The sequence below is a fragment of the Perissodus microlepis genome, chromosome 4 (assembly GCF_051167445.1).
Source record: "Perissodus microlepis isolate ML-2025 ecotype Zambia chromosome 4, ASM5116744v1, whole genome shotgun sequence".
Classification (NCBI taxonomy): domain Eukaryota; kingdom Metazoa; phylum Chordata; class Actinopteri; order Cichliformes; family Cichlidae; genus Perissodus; species Perissodus microlepis.
The window spans coordinates 17599861-17626055 of record NC_140464.1 but is presented as its reverse complement, the minus strand read 5'-3'; the positions used below and the strand labels follow the sequence as shown (position 1 = coordinate 17626055).

At 39.5% G+C, this 26195-nt stretch overlaps 3 protein-coding genes across 3 annotated transcripts; 2 read left to right on the top strand and 1 right to left on the bottom strand.

Annotated features, from left to right (window-relative positions):
- Window positions 1-1553: 1553 nt before the first annotated feature.
- On the bottom strand, window positions 1554-7017 carry LOC146388736 (lipopolysaccharide-induced tumor necrosis factor-alpha factor homolog). Its single transcript, XM_084926221.1, has 5 exons — window positions 6618-7017; window positions 3746-3986; window positions 3486-3527; window positions 2292-2436; window positions 1554-2178 (listed from the first exon to the last, which is right to left on the bottom strand). Exons 2-5 carry the CDS (start codon window positions 3963-3965, stop codon window positions 2073-2075), a joined length of 513 nt encoding a protein of 170 aa, XP_084782347.1. The 5' UTR covers window positions 3966-3986; window positions 6618-7017; the 3' UTR covers window positions 1554-2072.
- An 8973-nt stretch (window positions 7018-15990) lies between these two features.
- On the top strand, window positions 15991-17431 carry LOC146388735 (myeloid-associated differentiation marker-like). Its single transcript, XM_084924786.1, has 2 exons — window positions 15991-16356; window positions 16774-17431. Exons 1-2 carry the CDS (start codon window positions 16090-16092, stop codon window positions 17332-17334), a joined length of 828 nt encoding a protein of 275 aa, XP_084780912.1. The 5' UTR covers window positions 15991-16089; the 3' UTR covers window positions 17335-17431.
- A 1931-nt stretch (window positions 17432-19362) lies between these two features.
- On the top strand, window positions 19363-20223 carry LOC146388734 (myeloid-associated differentiation marker homolog). The gene has a single exon (XM_084924785.1). The coding sequence runs from the start codon at window positions 19363-19365 to the stop codon at window positions 20221-20223; it is 861 nt and encodes a 286-aa protein (XP_084780911.1).
- The last annotated feature ends 5972 nt before the right edge of the window (window positions 20224-26195 follow it).

Genomic DNA, 26195 nt, shown 5'->3' with positions numbered 1-26195 from the left:
GGTTTCCATTGATGAAGAATGGACCAAACCATCACTTTTGTTGTTCCAACAGTCTTGGAGGGATCCATCCAATGTGGGTTAGTGTCAGACCAATAGCGGTGGTTTTGTTTGTTAACTTCACCATTCACATAAAAGTTTGCCTCATCACTGAACAAAATCTTCTGCATGAACTGAGGGTCCTGTTCCAATTTTTGTTTTGCCCATTCTGCAAATTCTGTGCGCCGATCTGGGTCATCCTCGTTGAGATGCTGCAGTAGCTGGAGTTTGTAAGGGTGCCATTTGTGAGTAGCTAATATCCACCGAAGGAATGTTCGACTAATGCCACTCTCCAGTGACATGCGGCGAGTGCTACGCTGTGGGCTCTTGCTGAATGAAGCTAGGACAGCCACTGATGTTTCTTCATTAGTGACAGTTTTCTTGCATCCACATTTTGGCAAATCCAACACTGAACCAGTTTTACGAAACTTAGCAAGCAGTTTGCTAACTGTAGCATGGGAGATGGGTGGTCTCGTAGGGTGTCTTGCATTGAAATCTGCTGCAATGACCCAGTTACTGCGTTCACCAGATATCAACACAATTTCGATCCGCTCCTCACATGTTAACCTCTTCGACATGTCAATGGCTGTGAACAAAGAGAAGCTTGTAAATAACTCATGAAAGAATAAAGTTACGTTGAAACCAAGCACACCATTGTTTTTCTTGTGACATTACCAATAAGTTTGATGTGTCACATGGCCCTCTTCCTATTGAAAAAACAAAAGTTGTATCCAAGATGGCCGACTTCTAAATGGCCACCATGGTCACCACCCATCTTGAGGAATTTGCCCCCTCACATATACTAATGTGCCACAAACAGGACTTTAATATCACCAACCATTCCCATTTTATTACGGTGCATCCATATAAATGGCCCACCCTGTAGATTGATTAACAAAGAAGAAAGACAACCTCAACTTCACCTCAAATCAACAGTTGAAACTTGGATCTTCCAAAAGGACATTGATCCCAGACACAAGCCAACATTGTTTTTGAAATGGATAAAGCAGGCTGACATTAAACTTCTGGAATGTTCTTCCCAAAGCCCCGACCTAAGCCAACCTTTTTAGAAACGAACAAGTTTATCTGAACTCTGCCAATTCTGGTCAAATTAGCAGAATTATTCCAGAAGCTTTGTTGATGACATAGGGATAAACATTTAAAAAAATATGTCAGAAGCTGAAGAACTACATGAAGAACAACAAAAAACAAATAATCAAAATGAAAATTCCTTGGCTTTGTAACCCTAGCCCTTTTCTCACAAGTTAATTAAAAAATTTAACATACCTTCAAACGAAAGTGCAAAATTGAAAATCAGTTAATTAGTTAATCTGTTTGTTTATTCATTAATCGTGTGTGTTATGTGTCAGACAGACACTTAATCACACAGTCAAATCGCAGTCAAACAAAACAAAATCATGTTGTTTTTTCAGGATGATTCCAACATCAGATCAATGATGAAATTAGCCTCCTAACCACACTCATTTATCTGTGCATTTAATTACCACAAAACAATATTCCAAGGATATTCCTTTATTGTCCGAGTTTTGCTGGTTACACAGAAATAATTTGCAAATAAGTTTAAGAGTTTGGGTGTCTAAGTAATTCAAAGCGCATTAGAAGTATTGCAATACAAAACTAGGTATACTAAGAGAAAACAAACAATAAAGATGATACATATAAAATATCGTGTAATCAGTGGCATAAAATTATATGACAAAAACATACAAAGAAGTTTATGAAAAAAATATAATCTATTAGTATTTACAGATTTAATTTTTGTATTTGTAATGTTGCAAATGTATCTGGTGTATAAATTCAATATTTATTTATCTCAAAATAATATCATGTCTAAATACTGAATTACAGCGTGAGCAACCGCCCAGATTCACATCTGAGGAAAGGAGAAAAACTCATAACTACAACATGCAGCTAATAAAAGTATTTATTGGTATGTTGTTTGGCTTGAATCTCTTGATTTACAAATCTTCCACTGATTTCTGTCATAGTCAAGTGGGTAAGAGTCATCAAAAGATTCACATTCGCTTATAAACGTAGATGACTCTGCCACAGGATGAACAGTGGTGCTCCACATCTTGACAGGAATCAACGCAGAATGGGATACAGCAGCAAAGAAAGCACCTGTAGGTGGAAACAAGCACTTGTAATGTTAAGGTTTTCTTAAGATCAAAGATGTGTCTCAGCTCTTTTAGAGTTTTAGCTTGAAAATCCTCTACCTAAATGGTTGTATTTACCCAAAGAAGGTGAGGCCTCCACAAATAGCCCACGTCAGCAGGCCCGGGGTGTGTTGTGTCCTGGTGATCACTGCCTGGTGGCAGTGAGGACACACAGTTTGTCCAGGAACATCCTGTAGCCTCGGTGTTACTACAATGTTAGTCACTGAGGAACAGAAATGTGTAAAACACAAAATAAAGGTGTTTATTCCTATTATTTCTATTAACCTTTGTTTCCATTTTAAAATTCAAAGCACTGTAGAGCTTCATAGACTGGCTTTAAACTGACTATCAAGCTGGCAGTGAGGATCTCATGTCTGTTGCATCTTGCAGCAGACATTTGCAAGATGCAGGCTGATGACCAGAACTCGCCTGCAAAGGAAAACCAAACAACCCTCAAAACTTCCATAAGGAGCCACCTTATGTTGATTGATCTCAAGCCAACTTCCTGCAGCTGGCCTATACTGCTCCTATTACTTAACTATAACCAAACCCAGTGTGGTTTCAAATCATTCGTCAAGTGTGTGACCCTTCACTTGCATTACTTAAGTCAGTAGAAATGTGTTCCCCATCCTTGCCTTGTATCAACAGCTAAGACTCGACATCACCACTGGAGGGTGCCAGTAGCAAGCAGTAGTGGTTGCAGTAGTAAGTTGTGGGTGGAAAGGGGCTTTTTTTTTTCAAAGCCTTTCTGTTGTCTTGTATTTTAAAGTAATGAGCCATTCAAGCACCAAGGTTTCTAGTAGCAGATGTCCAGCACAGCATAGACCAGTAATATAGTCTAGAAGTAGAAGACTACTGGTATTAGTAGTAGTATATAACTGTACAACTGTGACATGGTTAATGTTTTACATGTGTTTAACACACAAATGTGGCTTTGGAGTGAATTCTTATGCATCTATTTCAAAAGGCAGGACTCAGGATGTGACTGCACATGGGGTGAACTCTGAACAATTGCTTTTCCCTGTAGAGAGGCTACAAACAAGCCTATTCTTCAGATCAGTTTGATATGAGACCAAGAATTTCAGCCAGTGTCTACAGAGGCAGCTCTGTTCACTTTACACGCTGGAGCAGATGCACATTCATTTTTTAACAGCTTTTTAACAGCTGTGAGAAGTTACACTTTAACCTTTTAATGTTTTTATTTTCCCATGCTGCATATTTGCATGCAAGAGTTCTGAGAAATCATACAGGATCAGGATCAGGTTGCCTCACCTGTTGTGACAGGTGCACCCGGTGCAGGAGCAAAAACACCGCCTGTTAAACAAAGTACACAAGTCATCACAACAGGGACCAATATACATACGTAAATAAGTACTTTAGTATACTGTTTGAAGAGAACTGTCACTCTATAATTTATCTCTTTAATCTTTAATCTCTTTAATTTGTGTATTTAAGCAAACACATAACAACAAAGGTTTATTAGAATATTTTGGTATAAAAAGCAGGAATAATTTGTGAGTGCAGACACAGACCTGGCTGATATCCTGGAGGAGAAGGTGCTGGCGGAGGGTACATTCCTGGTTGAGGGTACGTTCCTGGTTGAGGGTACGTCCCTGGTTGAGGATACGTCCCTGGTTGAGGATACGTCCCTGGTTGAGGATACGTCCCTGGCTGAGGCATTCCTTGTCCATAGTCCAAGGGTGGGCCGGGGTAAGGTGGAGCTGATTCCTGTGGTGGATATCCTTTTTCCATCTTCAGAAATGTAAACTGAAACTGAATAAGTACAAATAAAAACTTAAGACGTATTGATCTAAGTTTTCTGGCGCTGTAACACAGTATTTGAGATTTGTGTCACTTTCAATGAGTGACGGGGAACTTGTAATTTGCTTTGTCCAATGCAAACAGGAGGCAAAATATTCATTGCATTTGTTTATGCAAAGGTTTGTGTGTGACAACCAGTTATATGGTTTCAGAGGAAACATTAGCAGATGTAGGTGTGAGCTAAAGCTTTTTAAAAGCTAACCACAGCATCACATAAATATTTCCAGTAGTTGATATCCTTCTAATGGTTTATGAGGTTAGTATCTGACTATTGCTCAGATACTGAGCTCATTACCCAGTGTAGCACAAAAAATATGTTAAGAGGCCCTCCAATCTGTAACCACAAGTGTTCAACTCAACGCAACACAATGGCAGTGGCTTAGATACGTAAACAGAAATCCAAGATTCACACTCTTTTGGGGGGGGGGGGTGTAGTTTTTCTGCAGTTTATATTATAAATATTTAATATTAAATGTATGCCTGATTAATGTGTGTCCAGCGTTGGCTTTGGTTCAACTCTTTAGCTGCCAAATAATCTGGTGCTGAGCAGTAAATTCAGAGTGTGTATACAATGAGGAAGTACATCAGTGCTGCAACCAGTAACACAATGAGGGTAGTGAAAGTGAATGAAAACTGGGAAGTTGGGTTGAAACTTATCATAGTAACTCCTGAAAAAAAGATTAAGTAAAATTGTGGTTCTGTATGAAAAGTAACTGCCCCATTAACCTAACAAATGGTTGTGCCGCCCTTGGCAGCAGGAATTGCAATCAAGCATTTAAGATAACCTGAAATGAGTCTTTTACAGCACTGTGGAGAAATTTTGGCCCACTCTTCTAAGCACAATTGTTTTAATTTAGCCTCACTGGAAGATTTCTAAAATGAATAGCCTGTTTAGGCCACACCAAAGGATCTCAACTCAATAAAGTCTGGACTTTGACTAGACTGAGCAATAATCTTTATTGTCTAGAGCTTCAGCCTATGAGCTGAACTGGAAATTCTCCTTTAGGATTTTCTGGTAGAGAGCAGAATTCGTGTTTCCATCAATTACAGCAAGTCCTTCTGATGCAGAAAAACAGCCTCACACCACCACACTACCACCAACAAGTTTGACTCTTGGTGTGAAATATGATATTTCCCATAAGTCTTGAGGATCATCAACATGTTTCTTGGCAAATCTGAGACGAGACTTCATGTTCTTTTTGGTCAGGAGAGGTTTTCTCCTTGAACTCTCCCATGGGTGCCATTTTTACCCTATCTCTTTCTTATTGTTGAATCATGAACTCTGACTTTAACTGAGCTGAGTGAGGCCAGCAGTTCTTTAGATGCTGTGCTAGGTTATTTTGTGACCTCCTGGATGAGTCTTCAATGCACTCAACCACTCCTGGGAAGGTTCACCACTGTTCCAAGTTTTCTCCGTTTGTGGAAAATGGTTCCAAAGTCTTCAAGCCTTAGAAATTGCTTTGTAACCCAGACTGAAAGATGACTGTTTCACAGCTTCATGGCACGATGTGTTGCTTTTTGAGGGGTTTTAGTCTATTTCACATCATCAGACAGCTTATTCATACAGGCGCAGGTAGTTTTGAAGAACTTTATTCCCTTTATAAACAAAATCATTATTTTAAAAGTTATATCTGTCTAATATTAAAATGTGTTTAATGATCTGAAACATGTAAATGTGACAAATATGCACAAAAATAAGAAATCAGGAAGTGGGTAAATACTTTTCCATAGCACTGTATATATAGCGCAGTCATCTGAAGTACTAATAACAAAGAAATACTCTCTCCAACATAAGCAAATACCTTAATGATAAAAAAAAAAAGTAATATTTACTAAGTGTTATTCAAGGGTTCAAGTAAAATGGCTCCAAAAATGTTCATCCTGAATGTTACAATTTTATATAAAATACTATGAAAAAAACTCAACTAAGACGGGTTGCTCATATAGTTGGTGTGTTTTTTGTTGTTTTTTGTGGTTTTAACTTTGACAGTGTTTTGTATTTTAAAAATTAAATCTTAATCCACATCTACACAGAGCTGAAATGAACTGAAGTACCAAACAGGAAAGTAACAATAACAAAGCTATGGTACTGTGTAACACATTTACTTAGTTTGTGAGACATGATGCAATAGAAATCTGGTTTGAATGCACTTTACTCAGTTTGAGTCCTGTTGTACATTGACTACAGATTACTGGTCTTAGTCTCTTTTTATAATACAGAGCCTACATTGTGTACTGTGGGCTGGTCAGTGTGGTAGGAAAGAGGCCCAGTCAGTCCAACCAAGCCTTTCTGTACCTTGCTCTAAATCCATCCTAAATCAATTACAGAGAGCTACGAGCCACATAAACTAATGAGGCGCTGTCATTCCCCTGAGCACACCCTGCACGCCTCATCCAGTTTTGTTTGAATGTTCTTTCTGAATAAGTGTTAGTGTTGATGAAGCTATGAAGCATAACTACAGAAGAAATACCTTTTTTTCCATTTCTGTTCTACAAAAGTACATAAAAAACAGGCAGTATAACTATGAACCAGGAAGAAACTCATCCTTATTTGACAACAAATGTAAAACAACATTAACTTACCTCTTATCTCACCAAAAAAAAGCTTTTTCCTGAAGCTCTCTGTCAGTGCCTGAAGGGGAAACACAGTAAAACCACAACAGGAAGGTCCATACAGAGTACCGATGGACACGACTGCTACAAAATCTTGTAAACCAACAGAGAAGAAGCGTATTTCCTCGGTCAGCTTTGGAAGGCTTTTGAGCTGTGGATCTGTTAGTCTTCACTCTCTGTTTCCCCGTTCGCTGCCTCCTCCCCTCATATGTAACTGGGTGTGTCAGAAGAAGAAGAAATGAAGAAAAGCATTTCCCTGTTCGCTCAGTTATTGTTTAAACGACCCATAAAAGCACAGCCATAAGATATATGAGCACAAATGTGAAAAGACAGGGAGAGTGTGTCCCGCTGCTGAGAATAAAGTGTTCCTTGTTTACCACAATTCTTCTTATCAGTTTTAGTCTGCGTCTACAGCCCTGCCTACGTGTTTAAAAAAACTACGCACGCATAGAGTCCGATAACAGCATGAATCATCTCACTTAACAACAGGAGATCAAGAAACAAGATTTATTTTCATGTGAACCGTTTTTGTTTTGTTATTTTCTTAGACTTTGGTAGTGTAAACCAATCAATGCATGGTACAGCTTTTGGTTTCTGTCTTCTTGTTTTTTAGCCTACATCTGTGGTTTCCTGTGGTTTTGACTTCCTTAGTGTTCTCAGTAAATGAAAACTTATGTGACCATATTTTCTTTCATATCCAGCCTTGCTCTTTAGAAGCAGAATGAGAAAACGGAATTTCTTAAGGACATTCTCAGTCTTCCAAAACAGTTTGAATGTGCTGACAAAAATGTGCTCAACCAGAATTACAATACAAGAAATAATGTTGTACTGAATAATAGAATAGCAGGTATATAAATGCCTGCTATTCTTAAACGTCTTCTTTCTTTTATTGCAGCTAGATCTCAGCTCTGGTTTGTTGGGAAGGACTGAAAATGATCCTGTTCCACTTTCCTCTCAGGTGCTACGTGCTTTTACATGAATATTTGTTTCTCATTTCCTGCATGACCGTTTCAGTGTTGTACGTTTACTTCCACATTTCTGTGATTGCTTCCATTTGCCCTCTAAACACATGACTTTGACACACAAAGGTCTTGCGATATTCAGGAAAGGACACTGAGAGGTTCACGGGACTGTTACAATAACATTACTCATCACTTCTGGAAGACACTGCAGTGTCCGAGTATGAGTGCAGCCGGCCTGACCAGTGTCTGCTTTCAATTTACGACCACAAGAGGTCAGCGTAATTCCAGTGTTGCAACACTGTTTTTTTATTTCCTCTAAACTTAGGGAGCAGTTCAAGCATCCTTCAGACTGGAGAGTGCGCCAGCACACAAAGAGTATCTCAAGCATCCGGTAATTGCAACATAGATTGGTATTTCTTGGGAATCAATTCCAGGCTTAAAACTAGTGATATCAGACTTTAATATAAGAAATGTTCCTGTTTCGTGCCATCAGACAGCACTAGATTGCTTTAAGCAGAACAATGATTGTTCATTGACCATAAACAAAGGTTTGCATACTGTAGACTGTATTATATGCTAATCCTGAAGTCCATCCATCCATTTCCTTCATTACTCAGGGCCACAGGTGAGCTGGAACCTACCCAACTGTTGGAGAGTAAAAGGCGGGGTATACCCTGCACAGGGCACCAGTCTGTTACAGGGCTAACACATAGTGACAGCCAAGCTTTCAAGCTCACATTTACATATGATCCATTTACAATGGTCATACAAACATATATTCATAAAGTAACAAAGGAGTAAACATTTGCTTTTTTAAAAAAGAAAAAAAAGTGCAAGGAGCCAGACATGTATAGGACAATCTAATCTAGCGCTACTGGTCTGAATGTTAGTGATGTGCAACACCACTGATTTCCTTTCCGATCCGATACCAAGTAAAATTCAGGGTGGTATCGACGATACTGATCCGATACCGATACTTTGTACAAAAACTTATTTTATTTATTGTATCTCAAATTATAGCGTCATAATGATTACAGGACATCAGATTACTTGTTCTTATCACTTAATAATGCAGAGTTCATCATATAGAAATAAAAAACCTGAAGTTGTGCGCTATGTGAACACCTTGCCTGCCTGCAGCACTAAAGGACTCCCTGAGAGACGTCTGTCTCACCCTAGCAGCACCTGTCCACTCCTCCTCTTCAGTTCGCCTCAACATAAGCTCGTCATATTCTGTGATATGATTTACTCTGAGGTGTTTGACAAATTTGTGGTGTTGCCACAACACCTCACTTTCTTGCCACATGTATCGCAAACCACGTCTGTGAATGTAAAATACGCACATAACTCCAGTTACGCTCAGTCATTGTTGTGAGTGCGCACGCCAGAGGCTGCGACACATTTATACAGCCGTATTTCGCACATGACTAGTAGTAGTAGAAGTAGTTCCTTCCCACTGTGTTCCTGTTAATGATAAACTACAAATTTACCCTAAATTACTAAAATATCGATATTTTAATGTGAGAATCGATTCTAGAAAATACAGTGGCTTGCAAAAGTATTCGGCCCCCTTGAACTTTTCCACATTTTGTCACATTACAGCCACAAATATGAATCAATTTTATTGGATTTCCACGTGAAAGACCAACACAAAGTGGTGTACACGTGAGAAGTGGAACAAAAATCATACATGATTCCAAACATTTTTTACAAATAAATAACTGCAAAGTCAGGTGTGCATAATTATTCAGCCCCCTGAGTCAATACTTTGTAGAACCACCTTTTGCTGCAATTACAGCTGCCAGTCTGTTAGGGTTTGTCTCTACCAGCTTTGCACATCTAGAGACTGAAATTCTTGCCCATTCTTCTTTGCAAAACAGCTCCACAACTGCCCTGTGACGGCCTCAGAGGTTGTCTAAGAGAATATTAGGAGCAACAACACCATGAAAGAACACACCAGACAGGTCAGGGATAAAGTTATTGAGAAATTTAAAGCAGGCTTAGGCTACAAAAAGATTTCTCAAGCCTTGAACATCCACGGAGCACTGTTCAAGCGATCATTCAGAAATGGAAGGAGTATGGCACAACTGTAAACCTAGCAAGACAAGGCCGTCCACCTAAACTCACAGGCCGAACAAGGAGAGCGCTGATCAGAAATGCAGCCAAGAGGCCCATGGTGACTCTGGACGAGCTGCAGAGATCTACAGCTCAGGTGGGGGAATCTGTCCATAGGACAACTATTAGTCGTGCACTGCACAAAGTTGGCTTTTATGGAAAAAGTGGCAAAAAGAAAGCCATTGTTAACAGAAAACCATAAGAAGTCCCGTTTGCAGTTTGCCACAAGCCATGTGGGGGACACAGCAAACATGTGGAAGAAGGTGCTCTGGTCAGATGAGACCAAAATGGAACTTTTTGGCCAACACTGCACATCACTCTGAACACACCATCCCCACTGTCAAATATGGTGGTGGCAGCATCAGGCTCTGGGGGTGCTTCTCTTCAGCAGGGACAGGGAAGCTGGTCAGAGTTGATGGGAAGATGGATGGAGCCAAATACAGGGCAATCTTGGAAGAAAACCTCTTGGAGTCTGCAAAAGACTTGAGACTGGGACGGAGGTTCACCTTCCAGCAGGACAACGACCCTAAACATAAAGCCAGGGCAACAGTGGAATGGTTTAAAACAAAACATATCCATGTGTTAGAATGGCCCAGTCAAAGTCCAGATCTAAATCCAATCGAGAATCTGTGGCAAGATCTGAAAACTGCTGTTCACAAACGCTGTCCATCTAATCTGACTGAGCTGGAGCTGTTTTGCAAAGAAGAATGGGCAAGGATGTCAGTCTCTAGATGTGCAAAGCTGGTAGAGACAAACCCTAAAAGACTGGCAGCTGTAATTGCAGCAAACGGTGGTTCTACAAAGTATTGACTCAGTGGGCTGAATAATTATGCACACCCCACTTTTCAGTTATTTATTTGTAAAAAATGTTTGGAATCATGTATGATTTTTGTTCCACTTCTCACGTGTACACCACTTTGTGTTGGTCTTTCACGTGGAAATCCAATAAAATTGATTCATATTTGTGGCTGTAATGTGACAAAATGTGGAAAAGTTCAAGGGGGCCGAATACTTTTGCAAGCCACTGTAAATGACTGGTATCAGAGGAATCGATATTTCAGGATCGATCCACACATCACTACTGAATGTGGCAAGTGTTTCACATTTTTGCACTGAAATCAAATCCTGGACAGTTTAACAATGAGCAAGTAGCTGCAGCTTGTTTGTGATTGAAAATAAAGACAAAAAAATAATGCCTTGTTTTACTTTATTTTATTTTAATTTACTTACTGAAAGTTAGGGCATGGTATATATTATTCTGAGGGAAAAGTGAATTTAACCCCTTTAACTTCCACCCGTGTTGCAACAACTGATTCATAGTGTCTGTCATAATCACACAGGAAGTCTTGCAAAGTGAACCTGTTCACTAAATGTGATTTTCTTTTCTTCATCAGATTCAACCCAGAAGGTATTTATGTCTCACCCGGGGGTTAAATCAGTGATCTTTTTCTTTTTAGGTGAATGTGTAAACCACTACGTTACTTCATTTAGTGCATATTTTCACAATACTAACTTATCTCCCCAGGTAAAAAAGCAGATAAGAGCTCTATTAAAATATTATAGTGTACAGATCATAAAACAGTGTTGGAAAGGTTTAGTCATCAAACTGAGCTACAGATGGAAGTTGCTCCAGTTTTAAACAAAGTAAGATCAATTACAGTCCAAATACTTTCATACATACAAAAAACAGAAATGGAAAATATGTCAAACAAAATTAGAAAAATAGAGTGGTGTTCCTTTACTTAAGTATATATTCAGACAAACACGCTTGACACCAAGGTTAATTTAGGATTACAGCATCCATCAACAGCAGAGCAGGGCAGGAGGCAACTCCCAGGGAACGTTTGCACAGATTTGTGTCCACGTTTGTGACCTCAGAACTCAGGCCCAACCATGGGACTCGATGGACGGCAAGCATAAGTGTTTGTTTCTGTTCTAAGAACAAATGAGCTTGTGGTTCCTCTTCCTTCCCCTCACTCACACGTCTAATACAAACACACACTGGGTGGGTGTTGGGGTTTATTTGCCTGCGCTTGGTACATGGCTGGCAGTGATTGGTTTAAGCTGCACATTTTTCAAAAGCCACACTGACACAGTTTCACAGAGCTTGATATTATTTCCTCCAACATCTCTAGAAACTAACATTTAACAAAATCCCCAGTGATTTGTGTCTTTTTCTATTTTGAGAACATTTGAGGACTTTGTGGCTTATGACCGAACCCCTGGGTGCTTTTCAACGATAAGTGGTGAATAGTGGGAATGCTGCGACCTAACTTGACCCAGTGATCATTCTTGTTGCTACATGTTTGGCCTTAATTTTCATTGGTTTTCGTTCTATTGTCATGCTGTGAGCTGTCATCTCAGACTGAAACTTCCTGCAGTCTCTGTAGGCTAACTGTGTATGAGAAACTGTTTACTTGGGGTAATGTATTTGGGGGTGTGTATGTATCATTTTGTGCAGATGTCGTCTTTAGCTCAGTTACTCTGTGATTCAGAGTTCTGGTTTGAGGGGGGGGGGTTATTGTGAACAATGATAAACACACTCAAGTCACAGGGTTGCTTCCACATCCATTTTTAAACAATCACACTTTTTTTTGCTGTCGCTAAAGTACTCCGGCTGTGCATTGGAAAAGCCGCAGGTTTAAGGATGTAGGCCAAGTTCAGGTCTCAGTTTAATCAGCGTTCATAGTAGCTTGTACTACTGCTTATGCAATTTTCAGCAAAAGTGACCTGATAAAGACAAAGAAGTCAAGTTATCTTTCCTGTTGGGGCTTAAGTGGCCATGCCTGGAAAGTCTCTCTTATCAGCACAATTCCATATTATTATATAATTATATTTATTTCAAATAGTTTGCTATTGCTCTATTTCCTCTACTTTTAGAGGAATAAACTTTGTATTCAGCATTTCTCCCATTTCTAAGATGCTTATTGTGGGGCCAAGATTTTGACTGGTGCGCATTACAAGAGTAGAGGTCGTCTTTTCACATATCTGGCATTAAAATAAACAAATGAAGTGTGTAAGTTATAAGTTTAGTATCAATCGTGTGAGGGACCAGTTTACACACTGCTTGTTTAATGCAAAAATCAAAGCTAAAGTTTGTTATTATGTTGTTATGTGATATTTGTTTTAAATGTGTGCCCCAGTATCTGATAAAACTATTAGCTGTTATTGTAGCCTCTGTTCTGTTCTGTCATCAGTAGGGATCTCTCTCTCAGCCACACATTTCTTGTGAGAGTTGTATGTGTTGACTTTTGTAAACTAGAGCCAATGGAAATTTGGAGCAGTGTCTCAGGATGATCAGTGGGGGGTAAAATCATAAAACAGTGCTGTCCCATGTAAAGTGAAATACTCTGTAACCTTAGTTATAAAGTATAGTTGTTGTAATAGATTATTATAAGGGAGTGAGAACTGAATCGATGGGGTTATGTAGTATTCAGAACAGTTTCCCAAATATTTAAGGGATGAGTCAGAGTTAAAATAATAGCTCTGTGCCAATCCTGCACTATTTCAACACAAAAGTTGATCCATAAAATCTTTCATCTACAATCCTGTGAAAACATGTTTTTTCACAGGACTCTGTGCAGTCCTGAGCTCCCCATGAACCAGTAGCTTGTAGAACAACCTTTAGCAGCAATAAATTGAAGTCACTTTCAGTATGACTAATTAGTGTCCCACATCATGGAGGAACTTTGCCCCTCTCTTCGTTACAACTTTGTTGAATTTTGCAGGCACGGCTCTCTGAAGGTCCCACCGCAGCATTTCAGTCAGGCTGAGATTGCAGAACCTTGATTCTTTCCTTTTTCAGACATTTTGTTGTAGATTTGCTGCTGTGCTTGTGATCATTGCCCTGTTGCATTATGGGCAAGTTTTAACTGTTGGTAGATGACCTCACAACTCAATGAATGCAAGCTGCCCAGGTTCTTTAGCCACAAAACAAGCCAAAATCATGACCGCTCCACCACCGTGCCTAACAGCTGGTATCAGGAGCTGCTGTAGTGCTGATATGCTATGTTTGGTTTTTCCAAATGTTTCGCTGTGCATGGCTACACATCTCCACTTTGGTCACATCTGTCCAAAGGACATTGTACCAGAATCTTTATGGTTTGTTCATTTAAAACTTTACAGACTTAATCTGAGCTGCCATGTTGTTTTTAGAGAGAAGAGGCTTTTTCCTGGAAACCCTTTCATATCTATTTAGTCCAGAGAAGTCTGTGATATGGCATTGCTCCAGACTAGCAACAAAATCTCTGCTTTTATAGAGGTGCTCTATCTGAAGGTCAGATAATACAGGCATCTAATTATCCACACCTGGTTGCTATTTACCCTCTTAATTTCTACTGAAAACTGAGTTGCTTGTGAGCTACATAAGCAGCACAAATGAATTCAAAAGCACAAAAATAATCAAAATAAGCAACATCAGCTTCTAACGTTTTTGTTATCAGTTAAATAATTAAGGTTTTATGGGATTAGTTAAGTCTCCACTTAAGCCATCTATGTTCACTGTGAGCGACCATCTTTGAACAGAGGCGGTGGTTTACGACACCAACTGTCTGCCATCTATAATCCAGTTTTGAGTTCCCTCCCCAGACGCCTTAACGCCCACTCACATCCTGGGCCATCTGACCTCAGGAATTCGTATGATAAGGTGGGGCCAGGTTTCACAATGAGCTCACCCGAAACCCTGGCTGATTGGGACCCACACCCGCTTTCACACCTTGGCTCAGGCGATTAGAGGATCATCAGGGGGTCCTTTGTCCCTCTGCGGGGGGGATACTCCCACTAGGTTTAAATCTGGGACTCCCCACCATTTGACCTTAGAACTGAAGAAGCTTCTCGGATGAGAGGTGAAACGTCTTCAAGCAACTTAAAGAAGTCCAGACGCTTTTCTTTGCAAGCTCCTCTGACTACGATGACCTGGATGACTGAGAACCTTCACAGACTTAAGTCTCCACTGTTTTACCCATAGACTGTATATAAAGATGGATGTTTTCTCTGGCTCTGGAAAATGAAGCTAATGTGAAATTGGCTTAAGCTCTTTCTCAGTGCCAACAGGGGGAGACTGTGTTAGTTATAGAAATAAGTTTGACTGTGTTGAAGCTCACTTCATAAACCCTATTAAAACAATCTAAACTTTAACCCTGTAAAACTTGAATTGACAGGAAGTTCTTTTTCTTTTAATTAACATTTTCTTGACTAGCCACTTTTTTTAAATTGGGAGATTAAATATTAATTTGCATATATGAGTTTTAACTTGTATTATATTTGCTATATCCAGAAGTTAATGCAATTTATTGCTTTAAAAGGTGGTGGGGGGAGAGGGGGAGCACTTGACATTAAAGGGTTATTTATCTTACAATTGTAGAAAGAGGTCTCAGTCTCTACTTGCTGTTCTTTTTCTGGTGCAGCATGATGTTTGTTCAGTGACTTATGGTCCTGTTTAGTGTTGCTAGATAATGACTTGCATGTGTTATGGGGGGTGGGTTTTTTTGTACTGTAGTGCGTTGTCCCTCTGTTCCTGATTTTGGTACACACCATTCATAACATTCTGTTTCCAAACCCTTAGATGCCGATGCAAAACTCGAGGCTTCAAGATGGGACTTCACTAATCAATGAACAACATTACTGAACACTGACTGCATCCACAGGCTATAAGTACTGTCCACGTTAAAAGGTTAAATAATTTGTATAAGTTGCACAAAAATAAGGTTTGTGTCGTGCATTAACAATTGTGCAAGAATTGCCAAAGGTGCTTGTTTGTGTCAGCAGCTGATAGTTACTTGCTGCACTTGCTATAAATCTTGAATGTTGGTTTTCTTTGCAGTAACTCGGATCTTTTTTAAAATTATTCAGATAAACAGAAGTATTTTTTCACAATATAAAGCAACTCATTCATATTTCTTTGAAATAATCCTACTTTACATCTGTAGATAAAACAATATGCCATGTTGCTAAGGACCATTTCCTCAGCTTCTTGTAACATATTAACAGATTTAAGCTGTTAAGGCCTGAACATGCCACTAATTTAGAATTCGTAATGGATGAGCAATAGGGTGAATAGAGAAGTCTGAGTCCTGTGTCAGCAGGTGTAGTTCCTGTTATACCTAACAGCTTAGTCAATAAACCAACCCTTCTACAGTGATAAGCAAATGTGAATGTCATACATTTCTGCAGCTTTGGCTGGGAGGCAACGAGGGAGCGGCCGCAGTTTCCACATACCTTCAGTTACATTCGACAGCATTTCTGCTGAGACAGAAACCAAACAGCTTCTAGCATAGCATAATAATAATTTTGAAGTGAGAAAAATAGAAGAGGTGCTAAATTAACGATAGATCCAGCTGTAATCTGTCTAACGGCTTACAGTCAGCATGGTTACGGTGGACTTCAAGACACTCACAACGCCGGTGGGCATTTTAAGGATACTGGCAGTGGTCTTAACCTGCATCTCCTTCAGCCTGGTGGCATCACTGGGCCACACTTCTCTGTCCTTCTGGGTCTGGTGCATGTTCAGCTGGTGTTTCTGCTTCTGCATCACCTTCCTCGTGCTCCTCCTGGAACTGACAACTCTAAATACAAAGCTGCCCATCTCCTGGGATGACTTCACTGCTGCATTTGCCATGTTGGCTACCCTGATGGTATGTGTCGATTTTTATTTTTTAAACTCTAATGTCATTTGTCTGTTCTTGCTATAGCTATTGCTGCAGGTTGTATGAATGACTAGCCAGCTTTCTTCATGATCACTGCCACTGAGACTTTGCTAAAGAAAATAAAAGTGTTTTAAGCTGAACTTAAATTTAAAGGTTTCATACGGCTCAAACTACTTTAAGTACAATTAAACTACTTCATGAAAAATAATAAGCAGATTACTATGTTTTTAGAGCTAGACATATCAACAACACCCTAAATGATGAGTTTAAAAGTCCCATGGTAGAGCTTTATTTTTTTGCAGCTTTATCAATAATCTATAACTAGTTAAACTGAGTGAAACACAAGAAATCAGTCAAAATCAACTCTGAGTATCTTAAAAAAATTTCACCCTTTCTTCCACACAGATGTTCACAGCAGCTGTTATCTATCCACATTTCTTCGTCTGCTCTAGCTGCGGCAGAGGTATCGGTGCCAGTGTCACGACCTGCTTGGCCTTCATCCTCTACGCCGTTGAGGTGGGGCTAACCCGGGCCAAACCTGGTGAGATCAGTGGATTCCTTTCCACAGTCCCAGGCCTCCTCAAGGTTTTAGAGGCCTTTGTGGCCTGCATCATCTTCATCTGTTTGGACTTCACCTTTTACTCTATCTTCCCGGGACTCCAGTGGTGTGTTGCCGTCTACTCCATCTGCTTCATTTTTGCCCTCCTTGTCATCATTTTTACCATCGGCCGCCTGCTGTCTCTCTTCCCTGCGCCCTTCGATAAAGTCTTGACGGTGTGCAATGTGCTGGCAGTGCTGATGTACTTCACAGCTGTGGTCATTTGGCCATTTTACAGCTTTAGGAACAATTTAGGCAACAATGATTTTTACATAGTCATTACTGTGATGACCTGCTTGAACCTCATTGCTTACATTGTGGATACAGTTTACTCGTTTAAGCTCGTCTTCTTCGTCAGCAGAACATAGGTTGCAAAAAGTCAGCTTGAACTTATCTTTGATTGATTGATTGATTGATAGTTATTTTTATGATGGTTTATGTCATTCTTTTACTGCAGATTTCATATTAATTAGAGTAGCTTTTTTTAACACGATTTTGCATTTTTTGAAGCGTTAACGTAGCTGTGGTTGATTCAGGGTTTTTTTTTTATTCAGGTTTATGAGACTGTAAAAGGACTGAGTAGGAAACTCATTCAGTGTAGTTTCTTACAAATCTCACCCTGATAAAGAACATTAAAATCCAGTCATTGTGGTTACTGAAGGTTATTGAACAAGCCTACATACCCTTGTGGTTGTTTTAGCACCTCGGTAATAAAGTATGATAAGTAAATCTTAAATAAATACCACTTTCATGGTTTCATGGTTAAATACTGAACTCCCCTTTGAGAATGTTTGCAAAGGTGTGTCCAAGTGTGCATATCCTGCAATACTCACAGCTATGGGTTTCGAGCTAACAACTCCACTCCCTTTTTTTGATTATGGGCATGGAGTAAGTGAAAGAGAACAAAAAAGAGCAGAGTTAAGAAAGTTTTTTCTTGTTGTAGTTTTTTTTTAAAAGGCAGTCTTTAGCTGTTAAAGAAAGAAGCTGCTTTGTTTTGTCCTAATGATTTAACTTCTGATGATGAGCCGAGCTGTCGAACTGCTCCTCATTTGTGTTTACACAGGAAAAGAATTACTGGACGTTCACTGCCAGAACAGGTTTATTTAGGTTTATTTATTCAATCCAAAGCTCTAAAGCCAGTTGGAATAATAATCAGTAACCACTTTGCTGTTTGATTAGTCTACAATGGTTCTGGTTATTCTTTAAGTAAACAGTGAAAAATGCACAGTTTAAACTGGTTGTATTTGGATTTTGTCCACACAGTAATAAAACATTATTTTTATAAACATTTTAAAGTTTTTAAAGATGACGCACACCTTCACTCAGTGTCACAAAATAAAAATTTCCCTTAGTAAATCTATTACTTAAAGGGAAAGTACAGGATAAGTACTTTTCCATTTTAGTTTTCTTTTAACGGACCATTCGAACCATAAAAGCAGTTGCTCAAGGTTAGCCCAGTTTGCTTATCAGAGTATAAGTAATAAAACTGATAACCACTAGCATATATGGTTGAAGCGTAACCTTTCACCCATCATGTACAGCAACCTGTATACAAAAATGGGAACAACTATGAAAAGTGATTGTATGTAGTAGTATGTAGTTTTGTGAGTAATGAGAGATTTTTTATTTTTTATTTTTAAAAAGGAAAACGCTACAAAATGGAAAAACTGGAGAGGAAGAGACCACATGGGTCACATCCACATTCTGCATCTGCAGAATTAATGTGTGTGGAATAGTACTTATATAACAGTACTTATTATCTATTCTAACCCTCATTTATCCAACCTTTCACACACATTCGTACAAGCTCTTCATTCTATAGCACCTTTTGTAGCTTTCATGCTAACACTCACACGGATGCACCATGGAGGGAACTCAGGTCAGTGTCTTCAGTGCCTGAAATTTAAAAGCTCAATAACATAATTTAGTTGTTTTTATTCCATAAAAATGTCCCAAATTGCTCTCTTTTAACTACACAGAAGCAATAAATCAAGTCAACAAAACTATAGGAAAACACGCATTTGTTTCTAGGATATGACCTACACCCCATCACTATGCTATACTGAGCTGGGTTTGTGCCAAAGACCAGAGTCCAGTGTGGGTTGCGAGGCTAACATGATAACACTCATGAGTATCCAATCAATGGCGTGAAACAGGGGTCATAAACAGCTCAGATAAGCCCAGGATGCTCTGAGTGAATGTGCACCACCACTTGCGTTTCTGTTTCAAAGAACACACCTGATCTGGTCTTTGCCTTCATGGACATCTTTAGCTGCTATCATTTAAGCTGGTTTCAAAGTCAAAGGTTAGCTGTACACTGAGTACAGTAAACTGACTTGGAAAACCAAAGAATACTTTTTTTTTTTTAAGGTCAAAGACACTCATCCTGTCCAGACATGGTGAATGTAGATGTCCGATCCCTTACCCAGCCAGTGGGGGTCGTGCGGATAATGGCAGCTATCCTCACTTGCATGTGTTTTAGCCTGGCGGGAGCGGCAGGAGATGGTTCATCTTCCTACTGGGCGTGGTGCATGTTCACTTGGTGCTTCTGCTTCTTCTTCACGTTTCTGATTGTCATCCTGGAGTTCACCACCGTCAACAGCAAAGTACCTTTCGCCTGGGATGACTTCACTACCGCCTTTGCAATGCTTGCGAGCCTCATGTGCCTGATCGTCTCCATCATCTACCCCACTTTTTTCACTTGCAAAACCTGCCACCGTGCTATCGGTGCCTCCGTGGTCTCCTGGGTTTGTTTCGCCACATATGCAGGTGAGGTGGTCTTAACACGCCTTTATCCTCGTGGGGAAACCAGCGGGTTCCTCTCGACGCTGCCGGGGATAATGAAGATGCTGGAGACCTTCATTGCCTGTCTCATCTTTGTGTCCCTGGATAGAAGCCAGTACACTGGTAATTCAGGACTCCAGTGGTGTGTGGCTGTGTACTCCTTGTGTTTTATCTTTTCCATCATCATAATCCTGCTCACCCTCGCACAGCTGACCTACTTGCCGATCTCCTTCGACAAGGTGGTGATTGTCTATAACATTTTGGCAGCAGTGATGTACACGACAGCTATGGTGATCTGGCCACTCTACAGTTTCTCTAACAACAAACAAAGACCCCCTAACTGTGGTCACTTCTGTCCCTGGGATAAGCTGGTGGTGGTCACCTTCATGACAATCTTTAACTTTATTGTTTACACCCTGGACACTGTGTACTCGATACGTCTTGTGTTCTGCATCATGAATCGTGAAGACTAATATGAAACAAAACATGCTCTGTGTTTGCATCACTCTTAATAGAACAAGGTTATAAAAGTGTTTCAATTTTTTATAAATTTGTGTTATACAGCTTAAATAACTGCATGAAAGAAATGTAAAGTACCAAAACATACTCAGTTAATGATTAGATCTGTGGTATCACTGTCGTAAGATCTAAAAACAAAACAAATATCTGAGTGGAACTTTGGATCCTGAGGTGATTGAACAGTACAGGTAATAATGTTGAGGTCATCTATAGCTCTGCTGCATCGTGTAGTCAAATTATATGCCAAATAAAGGTGGGTGTGTTCACATTCATCTTTTTACTTGACGGTGTCACAACTTTCTGATGAAAGGAAGAGTTTGACAGTTGACATTTCACTATATAATAAACAGGGTGGTTATTTTTCAAAAAAATGAAGGCCAAGAGCAAAATGTTATTGATGCACTTTACTCTTGAGTATTAGCGTAAAGCCTGATTGATATGTTATTTGTTTAGGCCGATACCGATATCTGCTGAGTTAAAAAGTCTGATATCCAACATTGGATGATATAAATGTAAACAGATTTCAGCCAATAACTGCACATTTGCTGTTTGTAGTTTATATACTTGTTTACATTCTGGCCAGTCAGCTGGTTGTTGTGTTTGTGGCAACTTTCCTGTTGCCAACAAGAAAGTTACTGAATGCCCTCTGCTGGTCAAACTTCTCGGCATGAAGACTCGTGCTGCATGGGTGCTTCTCCAGTCCCTTGGTTACTTTTTAATTTTCATTTACTGGCCAATATAAATGCCAGTACAGTCAGATCGACATTTAGATAACGGTATCTCCTTCAAAGGTGAAGGTCGATATTGTTACCTTCATGTAGAACCAAGTATCCTGCATAGAAAAGTGAAAGCAAAAGTCTAGTATTATTTTGTTTGTGCTGAACTAACAACTGTTTCCATGTTCCCAGACTTTCTGCTATTCGGGTGTGGTCACTTGAATTATATAATAAAGACGACATTTTGTTCCCTAAATGTCAAGCCAGTGTTGCAGATAAATATATAATAAAACCAAAATTCTTTGTGTGCAGCACAAACAGGAAAATATAAACACTGAAAGGCAAACAGACCTGTCACTGAGATGGGGCTGGAAGAAATGAGAGAAATACAGGGAAAGATTTTTTTTTTTCTAAAGGCGGAGATGAAGCAGAGACAACAGTGAGACGGCAAGAAATTTCCAGACCTTGGTGGGATACGTGGGAAAGCCAAAAAAGAAAATGAAGTTGGATTTGTTGGAAGGTGTTTTCTTTCTTTTTTTCCCCTTTCTTTCTTCTTTCGAGATGTGCTGGGCAGGCCTGGAAAGCCAGGAAGCAAAAAGTAGGACCTCAGTTAATTCTTTTAAAACAGCTTCATCCAGATCTTACACGTAATCCCAAAGGTATTGTGCTGCCCGGTATACCAATCTGTGTGAGTGAGCTTGGGTCAAATAGAGTAAGTGAAGCATGGAAATTTAGCTTTTCTTCTCATGTCAGTCTGTCAGAAGGAAAGACCACATTTAAGTAAATCGTCTATATATGCCAGACGTGACAGTAAATTGGATTCTGTAAGGTGTGCTTTGATTTAGATTACTGAATGGACAACTCACGATCAACAGTTCACGAGTTTCTTCCACTTCAGGGGGGAAAAGAGGTATGAAAAAGTACACTGTACAACACATCCAAAAAGTGCCTTCCTTATTAAAAGGAGTTGCAGTAAAATGTATTTTGTGACTGTATTTACTATTCAAAGCATCTATGTAAAGAGGTGTTATGTTTAGTGTGGTTAAATCAACCAACGCTTTCTCCCTGTGTGTTTGCTCATTAAATACCAGCAGAGTTAGTGGTAATCATTAACTAGTTCTAACTCTTAGTTGGAATACTAAAGTAATACGGAAGAGAACAAAGTATTGTTGATAACATAAAGCAACTGTTCAAGGAGATTTAATTATTAAAGCACAAAACTACCATAGAAAACATAGTGCAAAAGAATTTAACACAATCTTAAGCTGAATTATTATTTTGAAAAATGAAACAAACAGTTTCAGTTTAAGAAGCCTTATAGTGCGCAAAGTGCACAGTGAACACATAAAAATACTCACTCAGAATCATATACATTAAATTATTGAATCATAATTATTGATGTTTGGTGTGTATATATCTCTTTAATGTTGCAGCTACTGAGGTAGGTTTGTGCTCCATTTGCTTGTTGCTAGGGAACCAAGTGCATTCACCCCCGATTGGTTGGCTGTGGTTTCTGGAGGTTTCTGGATCAAATCAGTTGCAAAGAAGGTGGTGCACCAAAAACCTCAGAGAGATTGGTGTGGTTGTTAGTAGACTGCCATTCTTGCCTGTAGTTTATGCAACATGTTTCAAAATGTGCAATTTTTCCAGTTTCAAGTTAACTTTTTATAGTTTCTCTCCTCCTCCTCAGAGAGTAACTGGGCAGTGTTTGTACACAGGTCTATCGCTTCCATTCAAACTGTCAGTGCAGAATAGCTTGTAACCAAAGAAATCACTGGAGGATTTTTCCTGACTGAGATTTCGGCAATCAGTTTGCCCCTCAACTCACAACAGCCTAAAGCAACCACACAGTCAGGGAGGAGTCGGGGCCTGGGAGGGCTAATCATTTTTCAGGACAGATTGGTGCCATCCCATGCCGCCCTTCTGAATACACCCCTGCTTAATAACACTTTAAATCCCACGTGTTTACTAAGGTATAATAAATATTCTACACAGTTCTTGCAACATTTTTATTGCTGTATTTGTCAGCTTCATTAAGTTGTTACTAAGGAGTTTTGGCTGTTGATGAATATATTTGTCACCAACACCTAAAGTGTGTTTCTTGCTCCTGGTCTCTATGCTCTGTTCTCCAGCTAATCTTTTCCTTACCGTGTAACCAATCACAGCAGACCCTGTATCTGGTTCTGCTGGCGGTCCCTTGCTGAGTTCTTCTTCTCTAGTTTCACCAAATGCAGCTCCTAAGGGATTTGAGTTCTCCTAATAAACTTCACCTTGACCTAATATTGTAAGATCTTTACTTCACATTATAAAGTCAGTGTTTTGTGAATTAGAACTAAATGAATAAATACAACCGAAGTGAACTGAATGGAAGCTGAATTAAATTACATTTAAATTTATGGCCAAAATATTGAACTGAAGACTACTCAAGGCACATATTTGATGCTTAAAAAAAGCAGTTGCTGTATCTTCATGCAGGTTTTTTTTTTTTCTTTCTTCATTTTTTTTGTCTCATGTGTCCAAAGAGACTGCAGCTGCAGATTCAAAATGCAGACATTTTACCACATGCACAGCCAGAATCCAACTACACAACACAAGAAATGTTCTCTTTGTATCAGCACTGAGGAGACACGTTTGAAAAAGTCAGACTGAAAAAAAAACATCTGGAGGCTTGATGAGTATATTCAGCTTGAGCTAGAGGTCGACTGATTGTCCATCAGCGTGCATGTGACTGTTCAAAATCAGGGATTCTGGCTGTGAAAGAAGGCTGAAAGTCAGCAGTATGAGTTAACACAGCATGTATGTTTAATGCAACTGGTGATCTGTATGTCCAGCTAATCTCATAGGGCATGCTATTGCAAGAATATTTCATTCTGGGACTAACAAGGCAGAACAATCTGAACCACACATCACATACCAAATGGTATGTGATAAATACAGGCACTGGTACAGCCACAGAGAAAACTAATCTACGCACAGGGTTTAGGCCATACATTAATTTTAAGCAAAAAATCCAGGCCTACTCTATGTCAGCATGTCAGCAATAAAATTATGCTAACCCAGTTATTCGTGTGCAAGTAACATGGCCCAGCTGGTAGATTTGATTGTGGCAGATTTGTGTAAACCCGTGTGTGTGTATGTGTTCGCGTGAGGCATATTCTTCGTCACATCATCACAGAGCAATATTCAGATCAATCACTGCTATGTGGCCGTCACAGTGTTCTTCAGACAATAGCACAGAAATTCATTTGTCCCCATGCTGAACTTTCTAGACCGAATTGTTATGTGATTTATTGAATTATGTTCCCAACTAGATGTGGAAAAAAAACACGGTAATCTGTGTTTCAAAAGAGGTCCTTGAGAAAAGAGGTAAGAAGCGCCAGAGGTAGGTGCATCTGACAGGAAAGAGAAAGGAAAGACCATCAGAGCAGCAGATGAGAGGCTTCCTGTCCTGGAGAGGAAAGGGATGAACGTGCAGACCACCCCAGAGTCAAAGCAGAAAGTCAGCCTGAAAGTTTGCTAATGATAACATGTGGATAGTATGACTGAATTTTATTGTTGGGAATTACTCATCTTAACGTCAACTGACTCTGCTTTTTAAAGGGTTTTGTTAGAGGGGACACGTGCTCCTTTCCTTTCATACCAACCTGCAGTACATTCATCAAACACTGAAAAGCAAAACCTTTTCACGGGCACAACCTCAATTGTTCCCTTTAACTTGCTTTCAAAGCTGCTTCATTTATACAGTTAAATTCAGACATTATTGTATACCTCCTTCTTAATAATTATCACCAAATATAAAAGAAATACTATTTCTGCAGCACTTTTTGAAATCACAAAAACATGGAGCTTTAATAAGACTGAAACATGAGAATAATAACTACACCCACCTGCTGCTTTATTAGTTGTGCTTTCAGGTTGTACCTGGTTAGACCTCCTTTTTCCTTTACAACACATGTCATAGATTCAACAAGCTGCCATACCAGCATGATAGGATCACATAGTTGCTGCAGATTTGTCAGCTGTACATACATAATAAAAATCACCTGTTCCACCACATCCCAAAAGGGCTTGGAATGGTGATCAACATGATCAGCAATAATACTCAGGTAAGTTGTGGCATTTAAACAATCTGCAACTGGTACTAAATGGCCCAGAGTGCGCTAATATCCTCTATACTACACCAACAACAACCTGAATTATAAGTGCAACATCGGATGGCTCATGTTGGTTGTGCCAACATGAAACCCCTTACCTTCGAGGTGTGGCACCTTGTGTGGTCTTCTGCTGCTGTAGCCTATATGCTTCACAGTTGCTCGTCTGCATACAACTAGATTTTTAAATTATTGTTGCCTTCCTATGAGCTCAGAGCAGTTTGCCCATTCTGCTTTGACCTCTGGCATCAACTTGGCCTTTTTGCGCAGTGAAATGCAGCTCATTGGATATTTCCTCTTTTTCAGACTTCTCAGCAAACTCAAGAGATGGTTGTGTAGAAAGTCCCAGCACATCAAACTCAAAGTCACTTAAATCACCTTTCTTCCCCATTCTGATGCTCAGTTTGAAACCCAGTAGGCTTTCTTGACCACATCTGCATTTCTAAATGTACAGATTTGCTGCCATGTGATTGGCTGATTAGATATTTTTGATAAACAACAGTTTAATGTGTACATCAAATTAAAGGCAGGTGACTGCAAATCAAATACCACAACTAAAGTGTAAAAAAATAATCTCTATATAAAAGAAAAACCAAATGCAAGTCATTTACTCCTTTTTAAAGCAGATTTGGAGACACTTCTGTCTTGTCGGGGAATGTCGGGGAACACAGACTCATGTATTTTGTTAAACAACTTGAGTCAGTTCAGTTTAGCCATGGCTTATTCATTCATTTAATATTTCTCTCTTACATACACACCTCTCTGCAGAGGTTATTCTGAGCTGCTTCCTTTTTGTGTAGATCCTTCAATTCTCCAGGGGGGAAGATGAATGCAGGCTGACACTGTCTCTCCAGTAAAAGCCAAACGATGCCTAAATGCTTAGTGACATGTCTCGTTTTAGAAATTGGTTGTTGCATCCAAAACTAGTGTCCCGACAAGTTATAATTATCATTGTCAAACTGGCTTATTTTGATAATACAATCTAGCCTTTCAGTCTTTCCTAATTAACTCCTCTAATTTGCCCTTCAGGGTAAAGTATAAAGGGGCTTTTGTTAGAAG

Coding starts and splice junctions, on each gene's coding strand:
- LOC146388736 (XM_084926221.1), bottom strand. CDS start 3,965: ATGGAAAAAGGATATCCACCACAGGAATCAGCTCCACCTTACCCCGGC. Junction 3,528..3,745: donor TCCTCCAGGATATCAGCCAG/GTCTGTGTCTGC, acceptor TTTGTTTAACAG/GCGGTGTTTTTGCTCCTGCA. Junction 2,437..3,485: donor GGGTGCACCTGTCACAACAG/GTGAGGCAACCT, acceptor TCTGTTCCTCAG/TGACTAACATTGTAGTAACA.
- LOC146388735 (XM_084924786.1), top strand. CDS start 16,090: ATGGTTACGGTGGACTTCAAGACACTCACAACGCCGGTGGGCATTTTA. Junction 16,357..16,773: donor CCATGTTGGCTACCCTGATG/GTATGTGTCGAT, acceptor TCTTCCACACAG/ATGTTCACAGCAGCTGTTAT.
- LOC146388734 (XM_084924785.1), top strand. CDS start 19,363: ATGGTGAATGTAGATGTCCGATCCCTTACCCAGCCAGTGGGGGTCGTG.